Source organism: Chelonoidis abingdonii, chromosome 4, assembly GCF_003597395.2.
Source record: "Chelonoidis abingdonii isolate Lonesome George chromosome 4, CheloAbing_2.0, whole genome shotgun sequence".
Classification (NCBI taxonomy): Eukaryota; Metazoa; Chordata; order Testudines; family Testudinidae; genus Chelonoidis; species Chelonoidis abingdonii.
The window spans coordinates 134,137,518-134,163,332 of NC_133772.1; the positions used below are offsets into that span (position 1 = coordinate 134,137,518).

Sequence of the window (25,815 nt, forward strand, 5' to 3'; positions counted from 1 at the left end):
CCGCACATTCCGATTTGCTCATTGGTTACAGGCTTTATGCGGGTTCAGCCACTCGGGCGCGAGGGAGGCGCACTCTCCTCATGCTTCAGGCTCAGGGTTTGTTTTTTCGAGCTGCGCATGCGCTTTAACCTCGGTACTACATTGCGATAGGGGATTGGCTGAGAGTATGTGCAGGCCACATTCCATTGGGTGAACCTAGTAGTGGGCGGGTCACTAATCGGAGAGTTCATTGGCAGAGAGCGGCCTCAGTTTTAGGGAAGTAACGGGAGATTGGGCGGTGCGTTGCCGTTCGTTCCTGGTAGCGGTGGCGCTGCGGGAAAGATGTCGGGTGGGGAGGCCTGTGATGGGAAGAAGTTGGTTCGCTCGTCCAGCGGGCTCCGCATGGTGCCAAAGCACCACGCCTCCCGCAGCCCTTTCGGCCTGGACGAGCCGCCTTGGGTGCCTGATAAGGATGTAAGTGGAGGAGCGCGACACCCCTTTCCGCCCTGATCCCCCGCCAGCGGGACATCTCCCCGCTCCCCTTTCCGCCCTGACCCTCCTTCCCACCGCGCCTTTGGGCTCCCCCTTCACCACCGGCCCCCGCTTGTGGGTCCGTCTTCCCCTTCACTCCTGGTTCCAGCACCCCTTGACCTGCCTGGGTGAGCCCCTTTCCCCCGCCTCACTCCTTGCATTGAGCTGCTTGGACTCTGACTTCCGCTATCCAGATGCACCTGGGGTGAAATCCTTTCTAAGATGCCTGTGGGGATCCCTAGGTCCTGATCCACTCCTGGGACGTTAGAGTCACTCCCCTTATTACCGTGGGGCTCAGTATTTTCCCTTGTGTTGGGCTCTGCAGAGACCCTTCCCTGAAGCGCTAAGAGTCCCATGGGCAAAGGAGCCTGCCCTCCACCCTCCCCTCAAAAAAACACTTCACTTATGTGCCCGTACCCTGGCTTCTCTCTCTCTCCCTGTTGTGCATGGCCCAGCAAAGCAGCCTCAGTGGCCTGGAATGGAAGGATATTGGGACGTCAGTGTTTTTTTTCCCCTCCGCTCTTTATTTTATCTTATCACTCATATCTTGAGGCTGCCTATGTGTCTTGTCCCATCTTGTTAATATGTGGTTCCCATATTTGCTGGCAGGAAATGCCCTCTCTGCTGAGGCAAAATAATTATAAGCAAAACCTCATGTAAGTCCAGTGTCTTGCTGGAGAAATGGCTAAGGAGAGGGTTCTGTTGGGTTGACTTAAAAAATGTGAGTGAATCTGCTTCCTAAGTGGTGGGGTGGGGGAAGGCAAGTGAAGTTAGTGTCCCTTTTTGCTGCTGTTTGATTTTGTTAGAGTCACTGCTCTTTCTGCTATGTTTATCTCCAGAATAATGTGCTGGAAACCTGGCTTTAGCCCATGTTTTAAAAATTGACAAGCCAGCAAATGCATCTCATTTATCTGGCTGTGCATAGAGTGTATTTCCTTTCTGTTGTAAACAATGCACAGGATTTCACTTATTAGGACTAGTCTACATTGGCAACGCTAAAGCACTGCCATGGCTAGAAAAAAACACCTTCACAAGAGGCATAGCTACCATGATACTTAATGTGAAAGTAAAATATTCTGTTAGGAAAGCGTTGTTCCGTGATGTTTAACACCGGGGCTATTCTCTAATGTCAGGCATGCTCATGATGGCAAGGGGGCATTTTCCTTTTTTGTTTTCTTCTTTTTAACAGAGGTGGTGACTTTGAAATAAAGAATTTACAGTTACTCCTTATTGGAGAGTAAGGTACATTTTTCATCCAAGCTGTGCAGTTAGCATAATACAATAATACCTACCTCTTTTATATAACTTTTCATCCATTGGCCTCAAAGTGGTTTAAAGAAGGTCAGTATCATTGTCACCATTTTACAGGTGAGGAAACAGAAGCATGGGGAAGGCAAGTGGCTTGCCCATTTTCAACCAGCAAGCCAGTTTAAGAGCTGGAAATCGAAGCCATATCTCCCGAGTCCCACTCCAGTGCCTTGTTCACTAAGCCCTACTGCCATCCTTGCTAAATGTGATTTCTGTAATCACCTCCCTCTTGTGGTATTTTCCATTGTTTTATATTCCATTTTTTCCACTTTCTGCTTTTAAAAGCTCTGCACCCGAGGGGAAAATATTAGGGAAGTAACTATAATTTGTACCTGAAATTGCTAAAGTGTGTGATTAGTTTGTACTGTATAAGATGGAGCAATAGAATTAAAGGGCTTAGGACACTGAACTGATAATTCTGTGAAGGTAAATGTACATTTCTGTAGCCATTCTGACAGGGGTTTGATGTTCAGTACATCTTTTGAAAGAACATTCATAATTTGAGACCAGTTCTGATCATTCTGGTTTTAAGGAAGCTTTTAGAAACTTACTGGTTCTTGTATAATATTTTAATTTGAACAGTTGAGCAATCTCTTTAATAGGAGCTGGCTATTTGCAGATTAAGTGCAGGTACTGTGCTTGAATTAGCTAAATTTCATAAGTGATTTAATGCATCAAGCTGTAGTTAAAAGTAGGTGGCTCAGGAATTTGAGGTTTGTGACTTAGCTGATGTGGCATTTCTTGGGTAGTAGTTGCTACTGAACTTTGATACTCATCTGGAACCCGCTGAAATATCTAGAACTTTCTGAAATAGACCATGAAAGTTCTAGTTACATTAAAGAACTTTACAAAGTAAGGAGTTAAATACTGGGAGCATGGTAACAATAGGCAAATCACAACTTTTGTATGCTCAGCGGTTAGCTCATTCTCAACCTTGAACATTACAACCTGCTTTATTTTAAATTCTGATACTCCTGTTTTGGAGCCTGTTACAAGAGAATATTGACTAAGGCACAGTGTTTTATCCATGATTTTCAAAATGTACCATGAGATATTCCACCTGAATGGTCACTGAAAGCAAGAGAGATCTCGGCTTAATATATCTTCTGAAGGACAGCGCTCCTAACTGCAGTATTCTCTTTCCCCTCTACCACATTTCTTTCCCCTTCACCTCCCAACCTGTTGCCTTGTGCTCTCAATTTAGGTACATTTATATGTATTGCACTGGCATCTAGGGCCTCAAATCAGGGATTAGGGCACCATTGTGCTAGGCATGGCACAAACATATGATTATGATGGGCTCTGGTCTAAAGAGCTTACAGTCTTTATAATTCCAAAAGCTATTACAGAACCTGAACATATTACCAGCTGTCCCAAATGTCAAACACAGCATTGCATTAATAGCCTAGCAGATAAACCTGATACTATCCAAGGCTTTATAATTGAAATGTTATCTGGTATTATGTGTTGAACTGAAACAATGAAGGTCTCTGGAAAGATGCCAGTGATGTAAAATAGTGCTGTAGATCAGCATGTTAGTGGGTGACTTTTTTAGTATCTGCGTAGAAAATGTCATAATAATAACCACATCTAATACTTATTGAATAAAGTTTCTCTCAAGCACTGTTACCAGTTTAGACAACAAAACCCAGAGCATCTGGCTCTTTTCAAATGTTTAACAAGAGGAGGAAAAAAAATTGTGACGTCATATATTTTTTTTTTTTCTTTCACCAAGCTCTTTCTGGGAAAAAGTTCTAAACTATCAAGTGAAATTTTGCAGATATAGATTTAGCCTTCGTGGTTATAGGGAGGAGACAGAAGAGGGAACAGAACTTCCAAGATAATTATGCTATTTTTCGGATATTTTTAACTACTGATAATGTTGCTGAAGTACATAAACTAACAACGCTTGTGAATTAAAAATGTGTAACAGTATAATAAATGGATAGTTAACTTGTGTAGTGTACATAGAAGATAATACAAATTTGGAGCACAGAAGTTGCCACGTAGCCTAATGGACTATGCATGAGATTGGAACTCCTGAGTTGTAATCCTGACTGTTACTGATTTACTTTGTGCCTAGGGAAAATCAATTTTTTTTTTGCTCTTCCTTCTCTGTGAGATGTGGATAGTACTTGCTTGTTTCTTGCTTATCTTAATCTTCAGAACATTTGTGTGCTATGCATTATTTAGATACTGCTTGCATGGGAATTCATTAGAGCTATTTAACTTTCTAGAAATTACTCAAATATGTTTAGTCTTGTGCATTGTCTCTGGATAAAGATGTTCATAAATCTTGTCCTCTTTACTGCCTTCTAGTGTCCAAGATGTATGCAGTGTGAAACGAAGTTTGATTTCATAACCAGAAAGGTAAGAGAGAGCAACAAAACATAATAGCCTAAATACATTACATTGTAGAACTTTTTTTTTATGAACTCTTGTTTTGAAATGTGTTGGAAGTATCCTTTTGAAAGAGAAGTTTCAAGTACCTTGCACCCATAATTTGATGTGCCTTAAAGATAGCTTTTGTTTTCCCCCCTCTAGGAATAGGTCTTCATCCTTTTTAATCTATTATTCTGCTGTGAAATTTAAAATAAATGACTATTTTTAGGACTAAAATACTTTGCTGGTTTTGAAGCAACATGTAAGTAACAGTTCTCAAAATATGCTGTTGTCAGTAATGCTGGCAAGTAAATGACAAACCATGTTAATTTCAGTGCACTCAGAATTGTATAAAAAATTGGTTATGTGAGAGAAAGAGTCTAGTATTAGGAAAACTTGTTTTCCAGGCTATAATCTAGCTCTCCCTAGAATCCTAAAGTACTTGGACAAAATGTGCGAAACAAATAATGGGTGAAGATATTGGCAAGAGATGCATTTGCTTTAATTAAAATTAGTTCTTTTGTTGAATTATGAACTGTAATTAATTGAAACTGAGGTGGACTGCGCTAGGCATGTAATTCAGTCCTTCCATATAGAGTATTTTAACTAAGTTTTATGTTGTCTTCCATTGCATGAACTTTTACTAGCAAGCAGCATAGAGAAGGTACTGTCTTAGTGAGAACTACTGTCAGAGGAGACAGAGCATATTGCTGAGAATCTGGAGTTTCTCCTTGGAGAAGGGGAGACGGAATTGTTTCAGATTGTCCTGCTGACTTTTGCACAAACTAGCAATTATTCTAGCTGTGAATAACATTCCTTGCATAACTACCTAATTACACAGACATTTTGCTAGCATACACTGATGGAAAGGAAGAAAGATGGATATAAGATGCATTTTGGATTGAAACACTTGTTTTGCAATGTGTTTATTTGGAATGTAAAGCCCAACAGATATGGTGTAACAAAGTGGAAAATAAATCTTATTAAATATGATATACTGGGAATCTTCAGGAATCCTAAAAGTATTAGACTGGTAACTATGATAAGTAAATGTGGCTGGTCAGTGAGGAGGATGCGCATATTGGAGAGGTTGATTGGTGGTTCTGTGCACTGTGCATAAGTTTTGCTCCCTAATTAAGGAAATATTCAGAAACTCAAGCTATCATTTGTTCACATCAGTGGTTGAGACTTATTTTGATCCATAAGTTGGTTGCCTGACATGCTCCATCTCCCACGGAGAGTTTTACTAGGTAGCATGAATTACTTTAATTTCCTCTGTGATCTCAAACAAGGAATAGCTATTGTGCATGTCATAATTTCCAGTGGAAATAATGATTTGGGGTCCCACTACTAGCTGAGAAATTGAAGCTTTTGCATGAGTGCTATTCTACCAGCTTTGAAGACCTCAAAGGGGATGCCATCTGGGCCCGTCACCTTATTGTTTCTAGTCTGAGTGATGGCATGCCAAACTTCCTCAGGAGGTTGGCGGGGAGGGGTCAGCAAGAGGGTCTATTACTGAATGCTCAGGAATGGACTGGGTGGTGGCAGCTGAGACTTCAGATTCGCAGTTTGATAGCATCTCAAAATGTTCCTTCCAATGTTGCTTGAGGTCTACATTGTCCTTAAGAAGGGTGGAGCTGTCCTGAGATCGCAGAGGGGTTGTGTCCTTTGAACTTGGCCCATAAATGACTTTTGTTGCTTGAAAAAAGCTTCTCATGTCATGTTGATCAGCGAAACTCTGGATCTCCATTGCCTTTGCTTGCCACCACTGATACATGATGTCACACAGCCTCCTTTGAACTACAACTTTAAGCCAATACGTGTCTCTTTTTGCTGGTTAGAGGGTTCATTTTACCAAGTGCAAAATGTGCTTCTCTTCTGATGAATAAGTGCTAGAATTTCCTCATTTTCATGAAATCCAATCTGGTGAGTGGAGTATATGCCTTGTGAATTCAGCATGTGCCTTGTGAATAATGGTCTTGAACTCCTTCCAATGTATTTGGATGTCACTGATGTTGTCAGGTAGGTCAGAGAACCTCTCAGTGAGGCATTGCTGAAGAGTCTAATGACTAGCATGATTTTGAAGTTAATGAGAAAATTTGACCCAACCTGAAGAGTGCCAATATTGTTACCGTTTTTAAGAAAGGGGACAAGTTAATGTGTGGAAATTGAGGCATTGCTCTCTTCTCCGTTGCGGGGAAGATCCTTGCTCGCATCCTTTTGAACAATCTCCTGCCTCTTGCCAAAGTATCCTTCCGGAATCCCAGTGTGGTTTCTGACTGTCTCGGAACACCACCAACATGATTCTTCTTGCACAACATATACTAGAGAAGTGTATAGAACAACACCAGCCATTGTTTGTGGCATTTATTGACCTAACTTAGGCATTTGATTCCCTCAGTTGTGAACCGTTATGGAAGGTCTTGTCTAGGTTCGGCTGTCCGTTGAAGTTCGTTTGCGTTTTCAAGTTACTTCATGATGGGATGACCGGCACTGTCCTCTTTAATGGGTTAGAGATGGACCCATTCACCGTCTACACTGATGTCAAACAGGGCTGTGTTATTGCCCCAACCCCCCCCCCTTTTTTTTTTTCCATTCTATATTGCTGTGATCTTGATTCTTATTTTTGACTGCCTTACTCGATCCCAATTCTTGAAGAATCACGTGGATGGCCAGCTCTTCAACCTGTGGCATCTGCATTCTAAAACAAAGGTCACTAGAACTGTTATTACAGACCTTCAGTATGCTGATGACTGTGCTATCCACATGCACACCGAGGCTGAGTTGCAATCCACCCTAGATCTTTTCTATGGTGCTATCATAGCCTGAGACTTTCCTGCAACATGGGGAAGACTAAGGTGCTCCATCAGCCTCTCCCAGGATAAGTTGCCCCCTGTAGCGAGGGGGGGGGTCCCCTCCCCCCCGCTCCTGAGACTGGGCATAGGCTAAGGACCCTACAGCCCCGGGCAGAGGCCCGGCCGCCTATCCCCGCCCCTAGGAAGCCAAGGGGCGGGACCGGAAGTGCAAGGCCCCCTCGGCCTGTTCCCGCCCACAGGAAGTCAGGGGGCGGGACAGGAAGTATAAAACCCCGGTCCCAGCCCTCAGTTAGAGGGAGGCCGCTAGAGAAGGCAGACTTGGGTGCCCGAGCTCCCGCTGGGCCCGGCTTACCCCTTGCTCGGTATCCAGAGGGGTCCTGGCCTGACCTCCCCTGGGGCCAGCACCCAGAGCAGCGGGCCGCGCCGATCGGACGCTCCGCCCTGCGAGGACTGGACCGACCGCCCGCAGGCCCCGGTACCCCGAGGGACGGACCGGACCGCCCGGACCAGGTTACCCGAGGACTGGATCGGACCGGCCTGCTTGCCGAGCCAAGGAGAGGAACCGATGGTCTGAGGATTCCTTTGGATGACGCCGCGAGGGCAGGTACCAGCGGAGGGGGATGGCCTGGAACAGGCCCAGGGGCGGCTTGGAAAACCTTACAGTCAAGGCCGCAGAATGGACCCCGAGCACAATGGTCCGTGTGCGTCGGCCAGGATCCCATGACCCGCTGTCAGTGTGTTTCCGGTGGGAGAACCGTCTGCGCTCCCACGGCTCAGTGTCAGTGTGTTCGGGACCGGAGTCCCCAACTGACCGCCTTACGGCGACCGCCGCTACTAGGGCCGGGCTGGAACGCAGAGTGAGTGGGAGGGGCTGCGGTTCCCCCTGCCACCCTTAAGGGTGCAGACTCCCCCCCCTTCCTTGCTGGACTTGATCGCTCGATTAGTCCCTAGCTCTGCCTTGCCCGAGAAGGCGGCAGCCTCGAGATGTGGGTGGCTCTGCCCTGCCCCGAAGGGCCGGAGCCCCTAGACGGTTTACTGCTCTGCCCTGCCCCGAAGGGCCGGAGCCCCTAGACGGTTTACTGCTCTGCCCTGCCCCGAAGGGCCGGAGCCCCTAGACGGTTTACTGCTCTGCCCTGCCCCGCTTCACAGGGCCGGAGCCCCTAGACGGTTTACTGCTCTGCCCCGCTTCACAGGGCCGGAGCCCCTAACCTGTTTGTTCGTTGCCCCGCTTCACAGGGCCGGAGCCCCTAACCTGTTTGTTCGTTGCCCCACCTTACCTAAGGGCTTGGACTACAGACTCCATTCGCTCAGCCCCTGCGACTCGGGGCTGAGCCGCGGCGAAGGCCGTTACACCCCCCCTTCTCCCACAAATTGTTGTTGGTGGTGAACACCTGGAAAATGTTGAGCATTTCCCTTACCTTGGTAGCTGTCTTTACCACACAACCTATCTTGATGTGGAGATTCAACATAGTACCTGCTGTGCCAACACATCTTTTGGAAAGTTGCTTCATCAGGTCTTTATTGAGAGATCTGCAAATGGAAGCTAAGTTCCTGATCTACAATGCAGTAGTCATCCCCACTCCCTTTTATGGGTGCGAGACCTAGGTGATGTACCAAAGCAATCTTAAACATCTGGAGTTGCACCTACAGTGCTGCCTTAGGAATATTCTCCATATTAGATGGGAAGACTGTTGCACCAAGGCCAGCATTCTCTTTGCAGCTAACATCACCAGTGTTGAGGTGAAGATTATGAAACATCAGCTTTGTTGAGCTGGTCATTGTGTGTAGATTGCCAATACTTGTGTTCCAAAGCAAATGGCCTTTTCTCAATTTAGTCTTTTTAAGAGGACCCACGGGGCCAAAAAATACTACAAGGACTCCCTGAAAGTATATTTTAAGAAGGGAGGTGTTGACCCCACAAATTGGGAAGAGCTGGCTGGTAGTAGATGGCAATGGCATCGCATCATACATCAAGTCTCAGCTGTTTTGAAGAGAACTGCCTTGCACACAAGGCTGAGAAACAGCACAGGCAGAAGGAAAACGTATAATATCCTGGCCAGCAGTTGTGCTGTCTCCAGACAACCCCCTGTCATGTATGTGGAAAAACCTGTAGAGCACAGATAGGACTCCTCAGCTATCTTAAGTCTCATCAATGACTTTTCCTCCTGGCAGGTATCATTCTTGTATTGAGGGATAGCCGTCGCTGCCGACTTGCTGCAAACTTATAATTGCTGTAAAATAGGCCTTATCACGCTGGCAAATGATTTGCCATTATCTCAGCTTCACTGGACGCTTGTAGAATTTTTCTTGTTCTACTAACTGATATTTCTGTTAGGGTTAAAAATAAAAATCATTCAGTCTATAAAACCTGGAATTGCTTCTGTCACTGTTAGACATGGAATTAAATATTTGGAGGGAGAAGAGTGGGCTGAGGATGGAGCCCAGTGGAATCTCCATGGAAAGTGAAGAGGACATGCAAACCACCATTATATTTGGCAGTATTGTTGATAGTGAGGACAAGGATTTGGTCCATGGAGACTCCTTTTCACCCTTGTTCTCTCTGGTCAGATCTGAAGTACAGTGTTCGGGTGTCTGGAGAAGCTTGCACTGCTATTGCTCATGCTAGACCATCCTTAGAGTTCCAGTCTCCAGAGATGTCATTTTAGCACTTCTTACTATCTCTAGAATCATGTGACACTTAATTAGCCATATCTAGTATTTTTTTTCCCTCTATGTATCTTGTTACCTGCTCACCTAGTTTCTCTTGTGCATGCCAATGCTTCAGGAGTAGTAATGTTGATGTGGTAACATTAACAGCTCTCTTATTAATTGCATCTTTTGTAATATTGGTATTTTTTTTTGCCTAGCACCACTGCCGGAGATGTGGGAAGTGCTTTTGTGACAAGTGCTGCAGTAAAAAAGTGCCTCTACCTCGTATGTGCTTTGTAGATCCTGTGCGCCAGTGTGCTGAATGTGCTTTCATCTCTCAGAAAGAAACAGAATTTTATGACAAGCAGCTTAAAGTGCTTATGAATGGTAAGTAATACATACACAACCGTTGTTTTGATCTTGTACATAGTTATTCAAGTGAGTGAGTGTCAAACAAATAATGAGATAAATAGCAGAACTAATTCCCTTATCTTGTCAAGTAAGGTGCTATGTTGCAGTCTCTAGAAATCTCTTTTGAAATACTTTTCCACTGTCATTTTTTTTCGTTTGTCCATTATTTTGTTATCCAGCCAGATCTGTTCAGCTTCTACAGTCAAAGGAACTCTAATGCCTCTTACTAGCTGATGAATGTATGGGGTAATAGCTGTCTTGTAATATTGCACTTTATTAAATCACATCCCTGTACACAGTGTGGATCAAATACACTCTTAACAGTAAAGAGAACAATTTTGAAGTCTCATAATGGAGAATCATGCTTCAAACTTCATTTCAGCCTCTGATCTCTTCTTCCACCCTAGACTGTGTAGGTGGCTGTGATTGTCACTGAACTGTCAACTGTGAATAGATTTAAAGAGCAGTATGAAATGTAACTGGAGCCCTAATTGTACTGTTTTTAAAAATGAAGAATCTGATATATCTTTGTTAAATTTTTAAAATATCCTGTGACTATTTAAAATTGGGAACATGCCTTTCAAGGGATGCTGAATGTGACTTCAATAGGTATTTTCAGTAGTTAGGCAAGAGCACACTTCTAATTAGAATGTACATTCCTGGTGAGATGTCCTACAGCTCCATGAGCATAGGAAGGAATGCACCAATTTCTGTAGAACACTTACATTTGAATTTTAACACTTTTTGGTCTCTTTGGTTTGCGAAAGACTCTGCCAAAATTAGCGCTCCTCATGGGGTGGGAAACATGCTCTGCAAGCACATCTACTCACGGATTACATATAACATCATGCACTGGTTATTCTATAATGTGCTCAAGGGGTGAGGCACAGATAGCTTTTAAACTATCTGTAAGGGGATTATTTTATTCTCATGTATAGTAGTATAACTTCATTAATTTTGATGGAGTAACTCCTGACTTACACTGGTGTAACTAAGAAAATTTGAGCATGGGGCAGTCCTGAATTGAACAGCCACCTGCCAATAAAATCTTTATATCTCACTGTGTATTCTGTACACTTTTCTAAAAGTTTTTATAATATTTTTACTAACTGCAACATTTGATGGCAAAAATGGTCCAGTGTAGCTGCAGGAAACTGTCCCATAATCATTTGATATTGTTCTTTGCCTCTTGCTTTGAGGTTGAGGGTATACCTTAAATCAGGTAAACAGTATTTTAAAATTCTGCATATTTTGTGAAAATAACATAATATAATCATGCTAGTTTCAATTATTTTTGGTCATTTATTTCAAAATACCTGTTGGCAAGTATATCTGTAACAATACAGACAACAAAGATTCAGGAAATCTTTTTTGACAAATAAATTCCTTACTAGGCATATTAATGCAGAACTCTGAGTAATTCATATGAACTACAATACAGAAACTTATTTCCTGCACCCCTAGAAGCAGTGCAAATGCCTGGGAGGAGTCAGGGGTAATGGAGGAGTTAAAGGAGAGGGAAGTAAACTGCCTGGGGTGTGAACTTGGAGGGTTGTTTGGTATGGGTGGGAAAAGTATTGAACAGGGTTTTTTGGGGAGTTGGAAGGGATTGTTAGGGAGCTTCCCCCATGCAGACCCTGGCTGACACCTAGCCTCTCCCGTTCAGTCAGGCACATCTGCCCTGACCCCATGTAGCTGTGTGGCCCCCTCTCCCCATCTCCATGTGGTCCTGCACTCCCTGTCCCCATGTCTCTGTGCTCCCATTCAGCAACCCACTGTCCCTATGTGGCCCTGCATCTCCCTTCTCCCCACCCCCATGGCCCTGTGCTTCAACTCCCGTTCAGCCCCTGCCCCAGTGTATCCTCCCCCACTAGCCCTTATGAGCCCCTATTTGACCCTCACAGCAGCTACATGGTATCTTTCCTCATTGCTCCAGTTTCCTGGGCCTGGCCTGACAGGCACTGAGAAGAAGACAAGCTGGTTCTCTTCCCTAGCTGGCTGGGAGCTGCTGCTGTGTTCCTGCACCACAGTGCCCTCTGGTGGGCAAAAAGCAGAACTGCGTGAGCATTTCAGCAGAAGCTTTTTTCTGCGCATTTAAAAAAAAAAAATGCACACAGTAGCATAGAATTTCTCCAGGAGTAACACACTGGAGAAGTATTAACTGATCACAGGATGTTTAGTTACAGCTGCACCATTTTGCTGCTGATGGTCACAGTGAACTCTTTTTATGTGCTTTTCAGGATTAGACTTTTAAGATACATGGGGTAAAACGGAGAGCATAACGTAGCTTAGTGTTCAAGCCATTAGGATAGGTGCATTAAGTGCAAAAGTTTATAAAAGTTTTTGATATGCTAACTTCTTTCATAAATTACAAACTTAGCATTTGAATAACTGAATAAATACTTGGGGATTTTTTCCTACTAAGGTGCTACATTCTCTGTTGCTCGGGGAACATCAGAAAAATCTGAGCTGATGGTTTGTCGACTTTCCAACAACCAGAGGTGAGAAATGTGAATGGAAACTGCACTGGTTAAATCTGGTTAGGTTTTTAAATTTTTGTTTAATCTCCACATCCCTGCTCTTCATGAGGGCTTGTATGTTGCCTCTACAGTATTCCTGCTGGTTTATGTGCTCTAAAATTGTTTCCAGAATCAGCAAATGGGTACATGGGTCCTACCAAATTCACGGTTCATTTTGATCAATTTCATGGCTAGAGAGTTTTAAAATTAGTCAGTTTGGTTCTGGAGGAAGAGAAGAGAATCTGCTGATCCCAAGGTTGTGGAGTTAGGTGGTAGGAAGAATGGAGGAGCAGTGTAGGGCCCCTCACCTCAGTGGGGGATGGAAGTTATTAGTTGCTAGTGGACTTGTGGCATGCAAAAGACCAGGTGAGTGCCCTGTCCCTTTCTTTGAGGGAGAAGGGAAGTTCCTGTGTGGGAGATGAAATAGCTAGGAGGAAGCCTTCAGATAATTTTGACAGGTTTCTTAATTTAAACTCCTACAACCAGAGAGAGGTGGAATATTCCTCTTTTGGAAGTGGATAGGACAGAGGGATGGTTGGTTGATTTGTGAATAAAAGTGGAAAGAAATTGTAGTGTAATTTTAAACAGACTGCCTGCTGTCTAGTATCGGGGGGTAGCAGTGTTGGTCTGTATCCACAAAAAACAATGAGGAGTCCAGTGGCACCTTAAAGACTAACAGAGTTATTTGGGCATAAGCTTTCGTGGGGAAGAAGTGGGGTTTTTACTCATGAAAGCTTATGCCCAAATAAATTTGTTAGTCTTTAAAGTGCCACTGGACTCCTCGTTTGTTCTTTTTGCCTACTGTGTAGTTTTTGTTTTTTTTAACCACTTTGGGGTAGGTGCAGTCTTCTGTTGTCTGTTTGTTTAGTGCCTAGTACAGGGGGATCTCAACACTAGTTGACCTGTAAGTGCTATTGGAATATAAATAATGTGTTGCCAACAGTAATGGAAAGGGTACTGGTTGAGAGGGCATGAGAGGAAAAAATTAATCATTCAAAAATGTTTATTTTAAAAATTGAACTCGTGCATAAGGTTCCAGCCTCCACAGAGCTGTGTGTGATCCTCAGACTATAGATGGTTAGACAATGTCTTTCAAAAAGCCTCAGTGACTTTCTCGCTTGAGGATTCTCTGCAGGAAATTTTGCAAGAGGCATCTGGCAGTCTGGCCCATAGCTTTCAACTGGCTTTAACTGAAGATCCGGAGGTTGCAGAGGAGGGAAGTTCTTTTTTTGGCTGGTTGATTTTGTTTTTTGTATTAAAAGCTTTTCTTCCTATCTTTACTCCTTGTGATTAAGACTGTAGTAATTAATCCCTGTGAGGTTTGTGTTAAAAGTACATAAACTGTCAGGATACTGTTGGAAGAACCTGTTGTTTCTCTTGAATCAGATTTATTTTGTAAACTTGAAAACTGACACACTTGTAAGAAGCAATGTTTTCTTCTGTTGTGTAGATATCTGTTTCTGGATGGAGACAGCCATTATGAAATTGAAATTGCACAGATTTCAACTGTCCAGATACTTACAGAGGGATTTACTCCTGGAGGTAAATCTTGCAGTGAATCTAAACTAATGGTCATAAGTTATGAATTTGTAATGCTTTTCTTTAACCTAATAAAACAATCAACCTTCTTTTACTCTGACAACTCAGATACGGGGGCTTCATTTCACTCTGAGTATAGAGGCAGCATTTGGAAGCCTATCCTTGTGGCTGGTGACAGTAGCATTTTAGAGAACTCAAGAATTCAGATTGACTTCTGACCTGTTGATCCTCAACCCAGTAGAACTTTGTATCTTAAATCAAGTGACGATGGACATATGCTCTGCTGCCGCTTCCCACTTCTGAACCATAGAGATGCACTCTTGAGTGGGGATAGTGCTGGGGAAGAACTTTGGTCATCAGAATGGAAAGTATCAGGACCCAGATGTGGCCTGCTTTTGCTTGAAACAAACATTATAAGTGACAGACTCTCTGGAGTTGATGGAAGTGCAGTGTCAGAGAGGATGTTATCTATAACATCTTAAGAATTAAGAGTCTAACCACAGAGGGAGACCAATTAGTATTATCAAATTAACAAACTGTTAACCACAGACCAGTTAGTTGTAGTTAACCAAACACTCATGCAGAGTTTTACTTTTCACCTGACCCCTGATTATGGCCAACCGAAATCTGAATGGGGTAACTAACTTTTGCCTAAGTCCTACAAAGTATGCTCATCAGGCACAAACCCAGTATTAGAGTACACTAAATAAAAAATGGGAACAAAGATTTCGAAAGTGATTCTTTACCATTAATAATTTTGTCAAGTACTACTGGACTTCCATTGTAAATCTCACATCTAGAATGTGGGATCAGTGTAGTCACTGTGTAATTTCTAATGAACTAACTCCTATATTCAGATCAACCAAATGTGTGGCTATTTGAGTGTAACTTAATGCACCTTTACTTTAATTTCCTTATTCACTACTCTTCTGACTAATTTTTCTTCTCACTGCTTGCCTACCTTCTTGATGTAGAAAAAGATATTCACACTTATACCAGCCTTCTGGAGAGCCAACACATTACTGAAGGTCAGCAATGTTGTAGTGAGCTTGATTCACCTGAGCATGCTGTTATGATGCCCTTTTCAGTGCTGCTTTCTTCCTCTCCTCTTTGCTGTCTACAGATCTTACTGAAATTAATTTTGGGCAACCTGTGTTTAAAAGTGTTAGATTTAAACATGTATATTGTGTGATGCCCTTGGAAAGAATAGGAACACACAGAAATTATCCAATCTAAATTCTAAAGTGGAGAATATTTTGATTATTGGAGGAAGACTTAAAATACTTCTGCCTTGATCAGGGCTCCCTTAAATCATATATTTGTGGCTGTTCCGCTTGCTGACAGGCACTATGCATAGCTCGCTTCCTGCTGCACAAATGGGTGGGCACTAGAGTATTCACTTCCTGAAGCGACCAAAGTACTGCTGCTCAAGATGGGAGCATGGATAGAGGAAGAAAGGTGTGGATGTGTTGAATGTCGATTTATAGAATAAATGAGGGAGCAGAGGGAATGGGTGAATAGAAGGAATAGACTGTCCTCACAAGTCTTAAACTTGATCTCTGGCAGTCACTCATTCCTCATGGAGAGGCAATTACAGGGAACGCTAGCCTTGACATTGGAAACTATTTTAGAATATCTTTAACATGCATCACTGCAGTTTCAGCAAAAACTACCCATAATTAACATGCCAAATTAGGGAAACGGAAACTTACACTTCATACAAAAAGTGACCAAAATTTAGTATCGCTTTGGAGTTGTAGGTCTATAACTAAGACAGTTTAGTTTCTTCCACTTATGTCTCATGAAGAGAAAATACTGGTGCTCAAACAGTGTGCTGTTGGGCCAGTTTCTAGGCCAAAGCAGTAGTGAAATCACAATAAAAATTGAGCACCAGTTGGAAGCTTTGTTCTAGTCCTCATAATGAAATATTGTAAATAAACTGATTTTCTTTAAGTATTTTTGGTAACCCATACATGGGCAAGTGTGCATATTTAAAATGGATAGTTATCTTGCTATTCTGCTTCAATATACGATCTTAACAGTTGTCTTTTGTGTAGCTGGGTATGTACAGTTATATGTACATGAAATGTTTTGCATATGCAATTGGCTTGTCATGAGATTTTAAAAGTGGATCTTCGTAAAAACCTTAATTTTGGACAGTCAGTACCTTTGGCATGATTTGATTCTTAAGATAAGGATTGTCTGCCCCTTTGAGGGGAGAAGCTAGCTATTTGATGCCCAAGTAGTGTGGGAGGGGTTGCTTGTTTTGTTTTGGGTGGAAAGATGGGCTTGTGACTAAGCAAATCATGAAGAGAAAATACTGGTTACAATATTTGTTTTTCTCTTGTCTTGCTGTGTGCTGTATTGTTTACGTAACCTACTACTGACTTTTGCTTACTGGTAGATCACATAATCACGTTTGCAACAATCTGAAATTGGTCAAGGTCCCAGTACAGTGAAAGTTAGGCACTCAGTTTTATAATCCAACTAGGTAAATTGGAGAGGGCAGAGGAATCTAATTGCTCCTTTTGCAAGGAGACTGAAAAACATGTTAACTCATAAATGTAATTATGGGGCTTGTGGTCAGAAGCTTAATGCAAGAATGTTTTTGTGCCTCGATTTCTCTTGCATAGTGCCATAAGGATACTGACCCCTTAGGTCCCTATCCCATATGCAGATAATCTTGTCATTGAAATAAATGAGGCCTCTGTATGCCTAAGGAGCACTGGATCAGGCAGGTGAGGTGACCTCCAAGGGGATTGGTTTTTGAAGGTTCTGGTGACTTAGTTAACCCTATAATAGTGTACTAAATGCCCCAAACCAAACGTTACAGTATGAAAGATATGTCCATTGCTATGTTACTCCATACTAACCTTTCTTGACTTTTAGGCTAACCTGATTCCTATGCATGTTCCTCACTTCCCTCCTTGTCTTCACTGGATGGCCTATTAATATCGTAACTTAAAATCACATCTAGAATATAAATTCTAGAAGGTGGGGTGCTCTCCCACACAGTTCCTTGAGTGAAGCCATCCTCTGTGGCAGACACAGCCCATATGCTGATACTTTCAGGAGTTATTTGGCCTCACAGTAGGCTTCCACCATAAGGCCACCTGCCCTCCCACCTATCTGGTAGAGACCAGAAAGCTTTCAGTGCGATGAGCTTGACTTCCTCAAGCAAGGACTCCTCTTCTTTTTTTTTTTTTTTTTAACTAAAATATGAACAGTGGTTAAATCTCACAAGAATAACAACTTCCATTGTTTGCACGCTGCAAGATACTGTGGTGAATTGCCATGAATTTTATTTTTAAGACTTCTAACACTTAAAAAAAATTCCAAGCTAAAAAGGTGTTCTTGCGATGTCTGTGTATAAATAGCTTTATTTCCAGCAATAATTCCCTTTGCTGCTAGCTTCCCTGAGTGATATTCTGACAGTGCATTCTTGGCTTTGGGTTGTGGTAACACACTGTGGTTCATTCTCACACAGTAGCGTACAATAGCTGCAGCTGTTAATGCAAGACATTTAAAGCATTTACGTGGTATTGGGAATGAGTTATATTGGTGATTATGGACAGACCAGCCTCTTCTTTTGTTTCTCAAGTGGCTAAATACTTTGTTCTCCTAATGCTTGTTCAGGACTCTACTTTAATTTTCCCTTTTCAGGAGGCAATACTTGTGCCACAGGTATGCTCCTGCAGTATAAGGTACCAGGGTCAGAGGAGCTCACACAGATGAAATTTACTGCCAGTGAAGACTTCAATTCTAACAAGAAGCTGTCAGCAGCCTGGCTAGCAGCTATGCATAAGGTAACTTGTGTAAAATACATTTAATGTTTAAAATTGATCACCTTAAGTTTGGCCACCATTTGTGTGCAAAACAACTAGTTGTGACTGTCCTATAAACATAAGGCCATAACCCATCTTATACTGGAGAGACCATACTCTGTCTGCAGGACTGGCTTCTGCTGAGGGCTAGAAAATATGCTGGTGTGGGATCTAAATGGGTGGGGGGGAACTGAGTGGTTACCGCAAGCAAGGGAAACTGTCTTTACTCTGGGGCTTTAATATTTGGTGGTAAATGGATTTCCAGATGCCATGGATTGAATGATACTCAGTATTTGACAAGATTACAAACTAGAGCCTTCACTTCCAAGGGTTTCATCTTGTATGTATGTTAGTCACACACAAAAATACCAAAACCTGCATTAGGTTTCCCTTGTTCTTATGTAATAATCCTGGAGTCCACTGTAGTTCACTTTCATAGCCAAAAAAACAACAAGAAACAGGAGTATCTGTGGTTAAGAACAGTGCACTGTGTGTTCAGACCTAAGTAACTGGGGGAGCAAGATAATACATAAAATATATCAAACAGCAGCAGACAGGGCATGTTGTTGGTACGCTAACAGAATACCCGATGCAGGGGAAGAACATAATCTTGCTAAACATTAACGTCAGCTTTGTGAAACAGTTATAAATCTGTGAAACTAGACCAGATGACCATATCTTTCATACTGTAACATTTTTTTAAAAAATCAGGAATTCGGTTTCTCTAAGTTCCAAAGTTATCTTGATTCTTAATGCTAAATTGATAGAGGGATCTTGGAATACTTCATAGATTTTAAGAACAGAAGGGACCACTGTGATCATCTAGTCTAACCTCCTATGTTACGCAGGCCATATGAGTTTCCCAAAATAATTCCTAGAGCAGATCTTTTAGATAAACATCCAGTCTTGTTTTAAAAATTGAACAGTATTCCAGCAGCTGTTTCATAAGTGCCAGATACAGAGGTAAAATCTGCTACTCCTAATTGAGATTCCTCTGTTTCTGCATCTGAGGATCTCAGTAGCCCTTTTGTTCACAGTATTGCACTGGGAGCTCATATTCAGCTGACTATCCACCATGACCCCCAAATCATTCAGTCACTGCTTCCTGTACTGTAAACATGGCCTACATTATTTGCTCATAGCTGTATATGTTCACAGTTAGCTGTATTACCAAACGATCCAGATTGGATTGTATCGGTGACCTGTCCTCTTCATTATTTACCACTCCCTCAACCTTTTTGTGTCATCTGCAAAGGTTTTCAGTTCACTTGGTTTTATTCCAGATCTTCAATAAAAATGTGAATCTGTTTTGCATTAACTAGAATTAGTAGTTGAGTACAGTTAATACTGGGGTATAATGAACTATACAGGGTGAATTGACAAGTAAACTAAGGAGAATAAACATCTGCCTGACTTGCAAAAATCTGTATAGTTCATAACTGCTCTGAAACACTGCATCCTCAATAAGATCTGTTTCCTGATTCCTGGGCTTTTAGAACCTCTTTGATTCCCAGCTAAGATTACTTTTTTTGTTTATCATCCAGCACAATGGGACCCCAATCCTGATTGGGACTGCTGGGGGCTACAATGATATATATGCTGCTCCAAATTGTTAGACTTATTTCACAAATCAGCTGTAACCTTAAGGAAATCACAAATAAAATTCAAGTATCAGAGGGGTAGCCATGTTAGTCTGGATCTGTAAAAGCAGCAGAGAATCCCGTGGCACCTTATAGACTAACAGAAGTTTTGGAGCGTCTGACGAAGTGGGTATTCACCCACGAAAGCTCACGCTCCAAAACTTCTGTTAGTCTATAAGGTGCCACAGGATTCTCTGCTGCTTTTACAAATAAAATTTTAATTTTGCAAATAGATATTAAAACCAGCCATAAAACATTCCAAAAGGATTTTGGTTTAAAGGTTAGATTATAGATGAGGCAGGTTCTTAGATGCATTAATTGTCTGTTTAATATGTTAATCACAAAAGCAAAGAGCATATTACTCTAACAATTTCTTTCAAGTGGCAGTGTGGTTCCTCCAAAAAGAGGAGGAAAGGGCCGAATGAGTTAGCATTATCTTAATGACTAGATGGGTGTGTTGCATTTATTTTAGGCTGCATAGTCTGAAATATTCAACTTTAATATTCCCAAACCACTTTCCTTAGAGTATTTCAAGAAAATCAGAATGGAAGTTCCCATCCCTGAAAGTGTGAATTGAAGTCCATCTAAAACTTGACTTCCTCAGTGTCCTGAAATCATATTGAAAACTTCTTAAATGAAAACGTGGAAGCTCTCTCCCACAAAATCAGTCAGTTGCTACTATGGAAACTTCCACTTCTGTGCCATTATTAAAGCTGTTAAGTGGGAGGGGAAGGATCACTCCAGGCCTATTCTTCCTTTGATTCCCTTTTCCTGAACTCTAGAACAGTCAGTAAAAAATCTAAGACCTCACTGTTTTAGCGTGCAGCTTGAGAGTATTCCTAAGCAGGAAAATAATAAAATTCCAGTAGGGAGCCTCAGCTTAAATCTTAACAGAATGAGGGACAAGCAGTGATGCTCAGACAGAGGCTCTCAAGCCACCAGTGGCTCTTTAATGTGTCTCTTATGGCTCTTTGCACCACATGATATTAAAAAAAACAAAACACTCCTGATGCTTTTACTGTATTAACCAATTGTAGTTGATAAAGTAATACTTGGTCAATCATTTTGCTGTGTGTATGTGTATATAATAAAAATAGTAAATGAAACAATGAGTTCATACCATTGTGACTCTTTTGGATAATGTTGATCAGTAATTTGGCTCCTGAACCCCTGAGGTCTGAGTATCGCTGGGCTAGAGTGTCAAAACTGCCAAATCCAAGCTCTGCATGTTTGGGATACTGGCAGTGAACGTTCAGCTCAGCTGTTACCACCTCTTACACGCGGACAGACAATCTAATCTTCATCTGTTGCTCTGTTCGATATAGATGTGCATATTTACCACAGTTTACTGATTGCATCCCACATCAACTGCTGTGAATTAAAGCACAGTAACTTAACATGGTTTTATGGAAGAAGCCGTGTCAGACTCTCTTCTTTTGGAGATTACAGGTTTGGTTGACAAAGGTAACTGACATACTTCTGTAAGGCATTTGATTTAATACTTTAGTACTATACAGAATCTGCAGCACATAAATCACAAACTGGCTAGCTCTCTGTAAGTGGGGAATCATAGTCCATTGGGAGGGTTTCCAGTGCAATGTGTTCTTAGTCCACTGCTATTCAATATCTTATCAGTGATCTGGAAGTAAACAGTCATTCCTGGTAAAGCTTGCAGATGATGCAAAACTGGAATAGTAAATAACTGGTCAGTTCCACAGAGTGATCTGAACTGGGCTCACTTGAATAATGTCTTTTTATGCAGCTCAAGGCAAAGTTGTACATCTAGGAACCAAGAAGGCAGGATTGGGGGGGAAAAGTATTTTAGGATGCAGTGACTGGGAAAAAACCAACTGAATGTAAGTTCACAGTTTGATATTGGGCTAAGAGCAAAAGCAATCATTAGATGAATAGGGAGTGTTTGGGATATCTGGGACAGATGTCTTGAATAATTAATAACTAATAATTGTTCCTTCTGGCCCTCGGATTAGAAAAGTTGTCTACCTCTGTTTATCTCAAAATAAGATCTACCTCTGAAGACAATGAGAAAATGGTTCACATCATGTGACAGTAAGGACCCACAGATGAGCCAAGGTTGAGTGTTCCCCTCTGCAGCTACAGAAACTAAAATAGCTAAATAAGTATTGTTAATCACCTAGGCAGGAATCTCTCCTAATATGCAGATGTATAAACCTCTTTCTCTGTCCCTAGTTAAAAAGAACTCCAAGTTTTCAAACAAAAGTGACCTGTTGCACATTGAGTGGGTCAAGAAAAGAAATGGGTGGGGAAGCTGCAAGTTGAACAACTTAGAACTGTGGCTATAAAATTGAATGTTAAATTGGGGTGTTACCCCAAGAAATCCAAGCCATGTTTTCATCCCAAATTATAAACTCTACATTGTTTCCTTGTAAATCAAATTTATTGTGAATCATCTTTCACCCCAAATTAGAAATGGCACATTTGTTTGCGTTGTGAGTCAGACCTATATCCTGTATGTGGAAAATGACTCTTGTTCTGTTGTAAGTCCTAAATAATGTGAAATGCATATTATACTCCATACATTCTTTGATTACGTCCTTCGTATTTAGAAGATTACAATACAATAACAATAAAACCAACAAAATCCTTTCAAATTGTTGAGCGCTTGAAGTAATAGGAAATGACTGACACAAGGAAGGAGAAATGTAAAGATATTCAGCAGGGTATAACTTTGGGATATTAAGAGAAATTGCTTAGACTGGGGGAATCCCAATTTGTGCAGCAAATAATGAAGTAGTTTTTGAAATGACTCAAACTTAAAGCATCTGCTAAGAAAAGGATTAAGGAAATTTTGTTATACACCAACAACCATGTACTAGATACTAATGGAAGCAGCAGAGAAATAAAGCTCAAACCTGTGTACCTACTTGGTATGTGTCCTATAGGAGTTGGAGGGTGGCCCCCCTCAATGAGCACTGAAACTATAGTGTATAAAACTGAGGTCACTATGTACTCAGAATTGACAGAACCTAACTAAGTAGCTGCAGAATCCTAAATGCAACCTACACCCAACTCAGGCATGTGGAAAAGACTCTTCCAAGGTTAAGAGGATAAGCAGAGGTGGTGAAATTTCATTTCAAAGATGGTATTTCCCCTTCTCTTCTTCAATATAAATAACTGTAAGTAAGTTACCTTGCAGAATCTACACACTCTAGTGGGGCTCAAGTAATTATATTTTAGATCCATTTGTTTGGATTTCTAAAGGAACTAGAGATTGAAAAGAATTGTTTCAAGCAATTGCTTTTAATATTCTAAATTTGTCCCTTTTGGACTAGTCTAAGAGAGGATTGTGGTTAGTGCCTTAAAGACAAGTGCATCTTTGGAAGTGTGATTTAGGTACTAAAGAATTGAGACTTGTTGATCATGAGTAAATGTAATAAATATTGGTAATTTGACTGGTTTTTAATATAATTACTGAGCCTCAATTCTAGTCTGTGATAATTGCTTGCAAGACTTGTCTTTTTGAGTAATGAACTGTTGATTATATACTAATGTGGTTTTGGATAATTGTTTAAGAATAAGCAAATCTCTTGATGTGAGAGATACTGTTCAAGTTAAAAATTGACATGAAAAGAACTCGGTGTTTAAACTAAATCTCAGAGTACAGAAAGTGTTAATCTATTAGATCAGAGGAAGGCAAACTACAGCCCGGGGCTGGATCTGGCCCATAAAGGCTTTCAGTCTGGCCTGCTGGATTGCCAGCCCTGTGGTGCAGCGGGGGAGCTAAGGCAGGCTCCCTACCTGCTCACAGAAGCGGCCAGAACCACGTCCTTGTGGCAGGGGGTGGGGCAGAGCGCTCTGTGCACTGTCCTTGCCTGCAGGACTTCTCCCTGCAGCTCCCAGTGGCTGGGAATGGGGAACCACGGCCCATGGGAGCTTTGGGTGGTACCCACAGGCAAGGGCAGTGCATGGTGCAGCTGCCTTCCCCACTCCACCTCCAGGAGCCACTTCCTGGCATGCTGGCCACTGCTGGGAGTGGTGCAGGGCCAGGGCAGGCAGGGAGCTTGCCTTAGCCCCACTGTGCACCACTGCCACCCTGGAGCTGCTTGAGATAAGTGCCACTGGGCTGGAACCCACACCCCTGCCCTGAGCCCCCATCTGCACCCCCTCCTGTCCCCTCCCAAGAAAGGGAGTTTGCTTCATCCTTTAACATCTCTCCCAGAAGGCCCAGCTTGTACTGATTTCTGCTTTTCGCAAGGCACAGCTGTTTAATCCACTTTCTACTACCCCATACAAACATGGTTGTCAGCTACTTTGTCCAGGCTGACCTCAGGCAATCTCTCTGGGCCAGGCTTTTATTAATCCTGGTTGAGCTGGGGGTACAAGAGAGGGTATATAGCACCTCAAACTTGATCAAGTCACAGTTGATAATTTCTGGCAATCCTCCCAGAGTTTGTAAACAATCTTGAAATCATGTAGCATTTATTTACTATGTGATAAGCTTTCTATAATCCCTTTAATCAATGTTTCTGATGGCAGTGAACACCAGGCTTATGAAAAATGTGTTTAAAAAGAAAATACATTGAGTGAGTTATTTCACATGGAAACAGGCCAGATCACTCATGTTGTAGAAAGCCCATTTAAAAGGCTGTTTACCACTGTTTCATAGAACACTCCAACAGATATTATTTTTCAGTACCAAGACTGATGATATTCCTCAGGAATATTTCTTGAAATACAAATGACAAGGTGCATATCCGCATAAGATAAGCAACTTGGTTAGAAAGCTGTTACCTAGCCAACATCACTTAATGACTTCTCAACAAGAAATTGTCATGATAGACCTGCCAGATAACTAAAACTATTCTAAAGATTGCAAGATATTTATGAAATTCTGAAGTTTTACCCCTTGAGAATCTGATTAAAATTGATGTTGTGGCATGATAGTAAGCTCTAGAATATGATTTAGTCTCACTCCCATGTAAGAAAACTATACATCTGTAGAAGGGCCAGGGTTTGAAAACAAGTTACAGCTTTTGGGCTTTACTGTAGTTTCTTGGGGAAGACTAAGAGGCCTTAAGTTTCTTATTTACCACTGAGGTGCCGAAACAGCAGACTGCAATGATATGTCTTATTTTTGTAATCCTAGGCAGCAAAACTCCTTTATGAATCCCGGGACCAATAACAGCAGCAAGCTGTCAGAGATCTGAGGGAAAAGACCAGCTTGATAAACTGCTTCTCACTTTTTGCTAGTTACTTTGATCCATGTAATTGGTATTACAAACCCCTCTCTAACCCAAATGTGGTTCACTATGTAAGCACTGGCAAATGCAATGTGAGTATTTTGGAACCATGAGTATTCACTTATCTAGTGTGCAATATGTATACAATTAATGCTTTAAACTTAGCTTCACGTTTAAGACTTTATATTATTTTGTTAAGTCTTCTTATTGGCACTTAATATGGAAAATGAAAGTGACCTGCACTACAGCTAAAATGTATAGCACAATTTTTGTAGTACCAATTATGTATACTATATGTATTTAATTTGTTGGCTACAAACAGCAAACAAATGTATCTGTAAGTCTCTTCTACAGAGAATAGCTTTTTGGGTATAGATCTCAGGTTTTTTTTCTTATCCAAATGTTGAAGATCAATGTACAATGAAATCTGCCTTAGATAGCCTTTTATAGAAATAATCATTTTGGGCTCAACATGTGATCAAAGACTTTAAAGATAAGTTTCACCAAATACCGCAAACTGGGTTGTATGAATGTGACCTCTTGGAGCCACCCTTACGTAGGAAAATATAAGCTTCCAGAAAATGATTTTGAAGTTTTATATTCATTTTACTTGTGGTAATGACCTTTTGCTAATTAATCAGATTATTGTAACTAATATTGGACATATTGTACATTTAAAATACTGTATACACGTCTTATGGATCAAATGAATTCATAATTACTAAAATAAGCAAAATGCTCAAGATAGCATTCACTTCAACTTACTAAGCAACTTAAGCTAACTTGCGATCTTAGACTTCAGTATTCTTGGTTTGAGTGGAGGAGAGAATAAAAGTTTATTTACACTACTCAGAAATGTCCCATGTCTCCTGTCTAAATGGTATAGTCTGTTCAAGCACTATAGCATGAACTAGGAAAATCTCATGTATTCAGCTGTTCTAAGAAAACAGCTAGGAGTTTACTGGCTGCATGTGGTAGTGAATGAAGTTCAAACATTC

At 41.6% G+C, this 25,815-nt stretch overlaps 1 protein-coding gene across 3 annotated transcripts; it reads left to right on the forward strand.

Annotated features, from left to right (window-relative positions):
* The first annotated feature begins 252 nt into the window (after positions 1–252).
* Positions 253–25,665, forward strand: ZFYVE21 (zinc finger FYVE-type containing 21). 3 transcript variants are annotated; one of them, XM_032771615.2, is made up of 8 exons: positions 253–453; positions 4,138–4,188; positions 9,884–10,052; positions 12,502–12,577; positions 14,046–14,137; positions 15,109–15,162; positions 17,798–17,940; positions 24,724–25,665. In XM_032771615.2, exons 1-8 carry the CDS (start codon positions 322–324, stop codon positions 24,757–24,759), a joined length of 753 nt encoding a protein of 250 aa, XP_032627506.1. In that variant the 5' UTR covers positions 253–321; the 3' UTR covers positions 24,760–25,665. The 3 variants fall into 3 exon arrangements, with proteins under 3 accessions (XP_032627506.1, XP_032627507.1, XP_032627508.1); XM_032771616.2 differs by lacking the exon at positions 15,109–15,162 and having other exon boundaries at positions 17,771–17,940; XM_032771617.2 differs by lacking the exon at positions 15,109–15,162 and having other exon boundaries at positions 255–453.
* The last annotated feature ends 150 nt before the right edge of the window (positions 25,666–25,815 follow it).

What these genes read in the sequence shown, in the direction of transcription:
- ZFYVE21 (XM_032771615.2), top strand. Translation starts at nt 322, where the DNA reads ATGTCGGGTGGGGAGGCCTGTGATGGGAAGAAGTTGGTTCGCTCGTCC. An exon ending in CGACTTTCCAACAACCAGAG is followed by an intron (nt 12,578 to 14,045) that starts GTGAGAAATGTG and finishes TCTGTTGTGTAG; the next exon opens with ATATCTGTTTCTGGATGGAG. An exon ending in GAGCCAACACATTACTGAAG is followed by an intron (nt 15,163 to 17,797) that starts GTCAGCAATGTT and finishes TTCCCTTTTCAG; the next exon opens with GAGGCAATACTTGTGCCACA.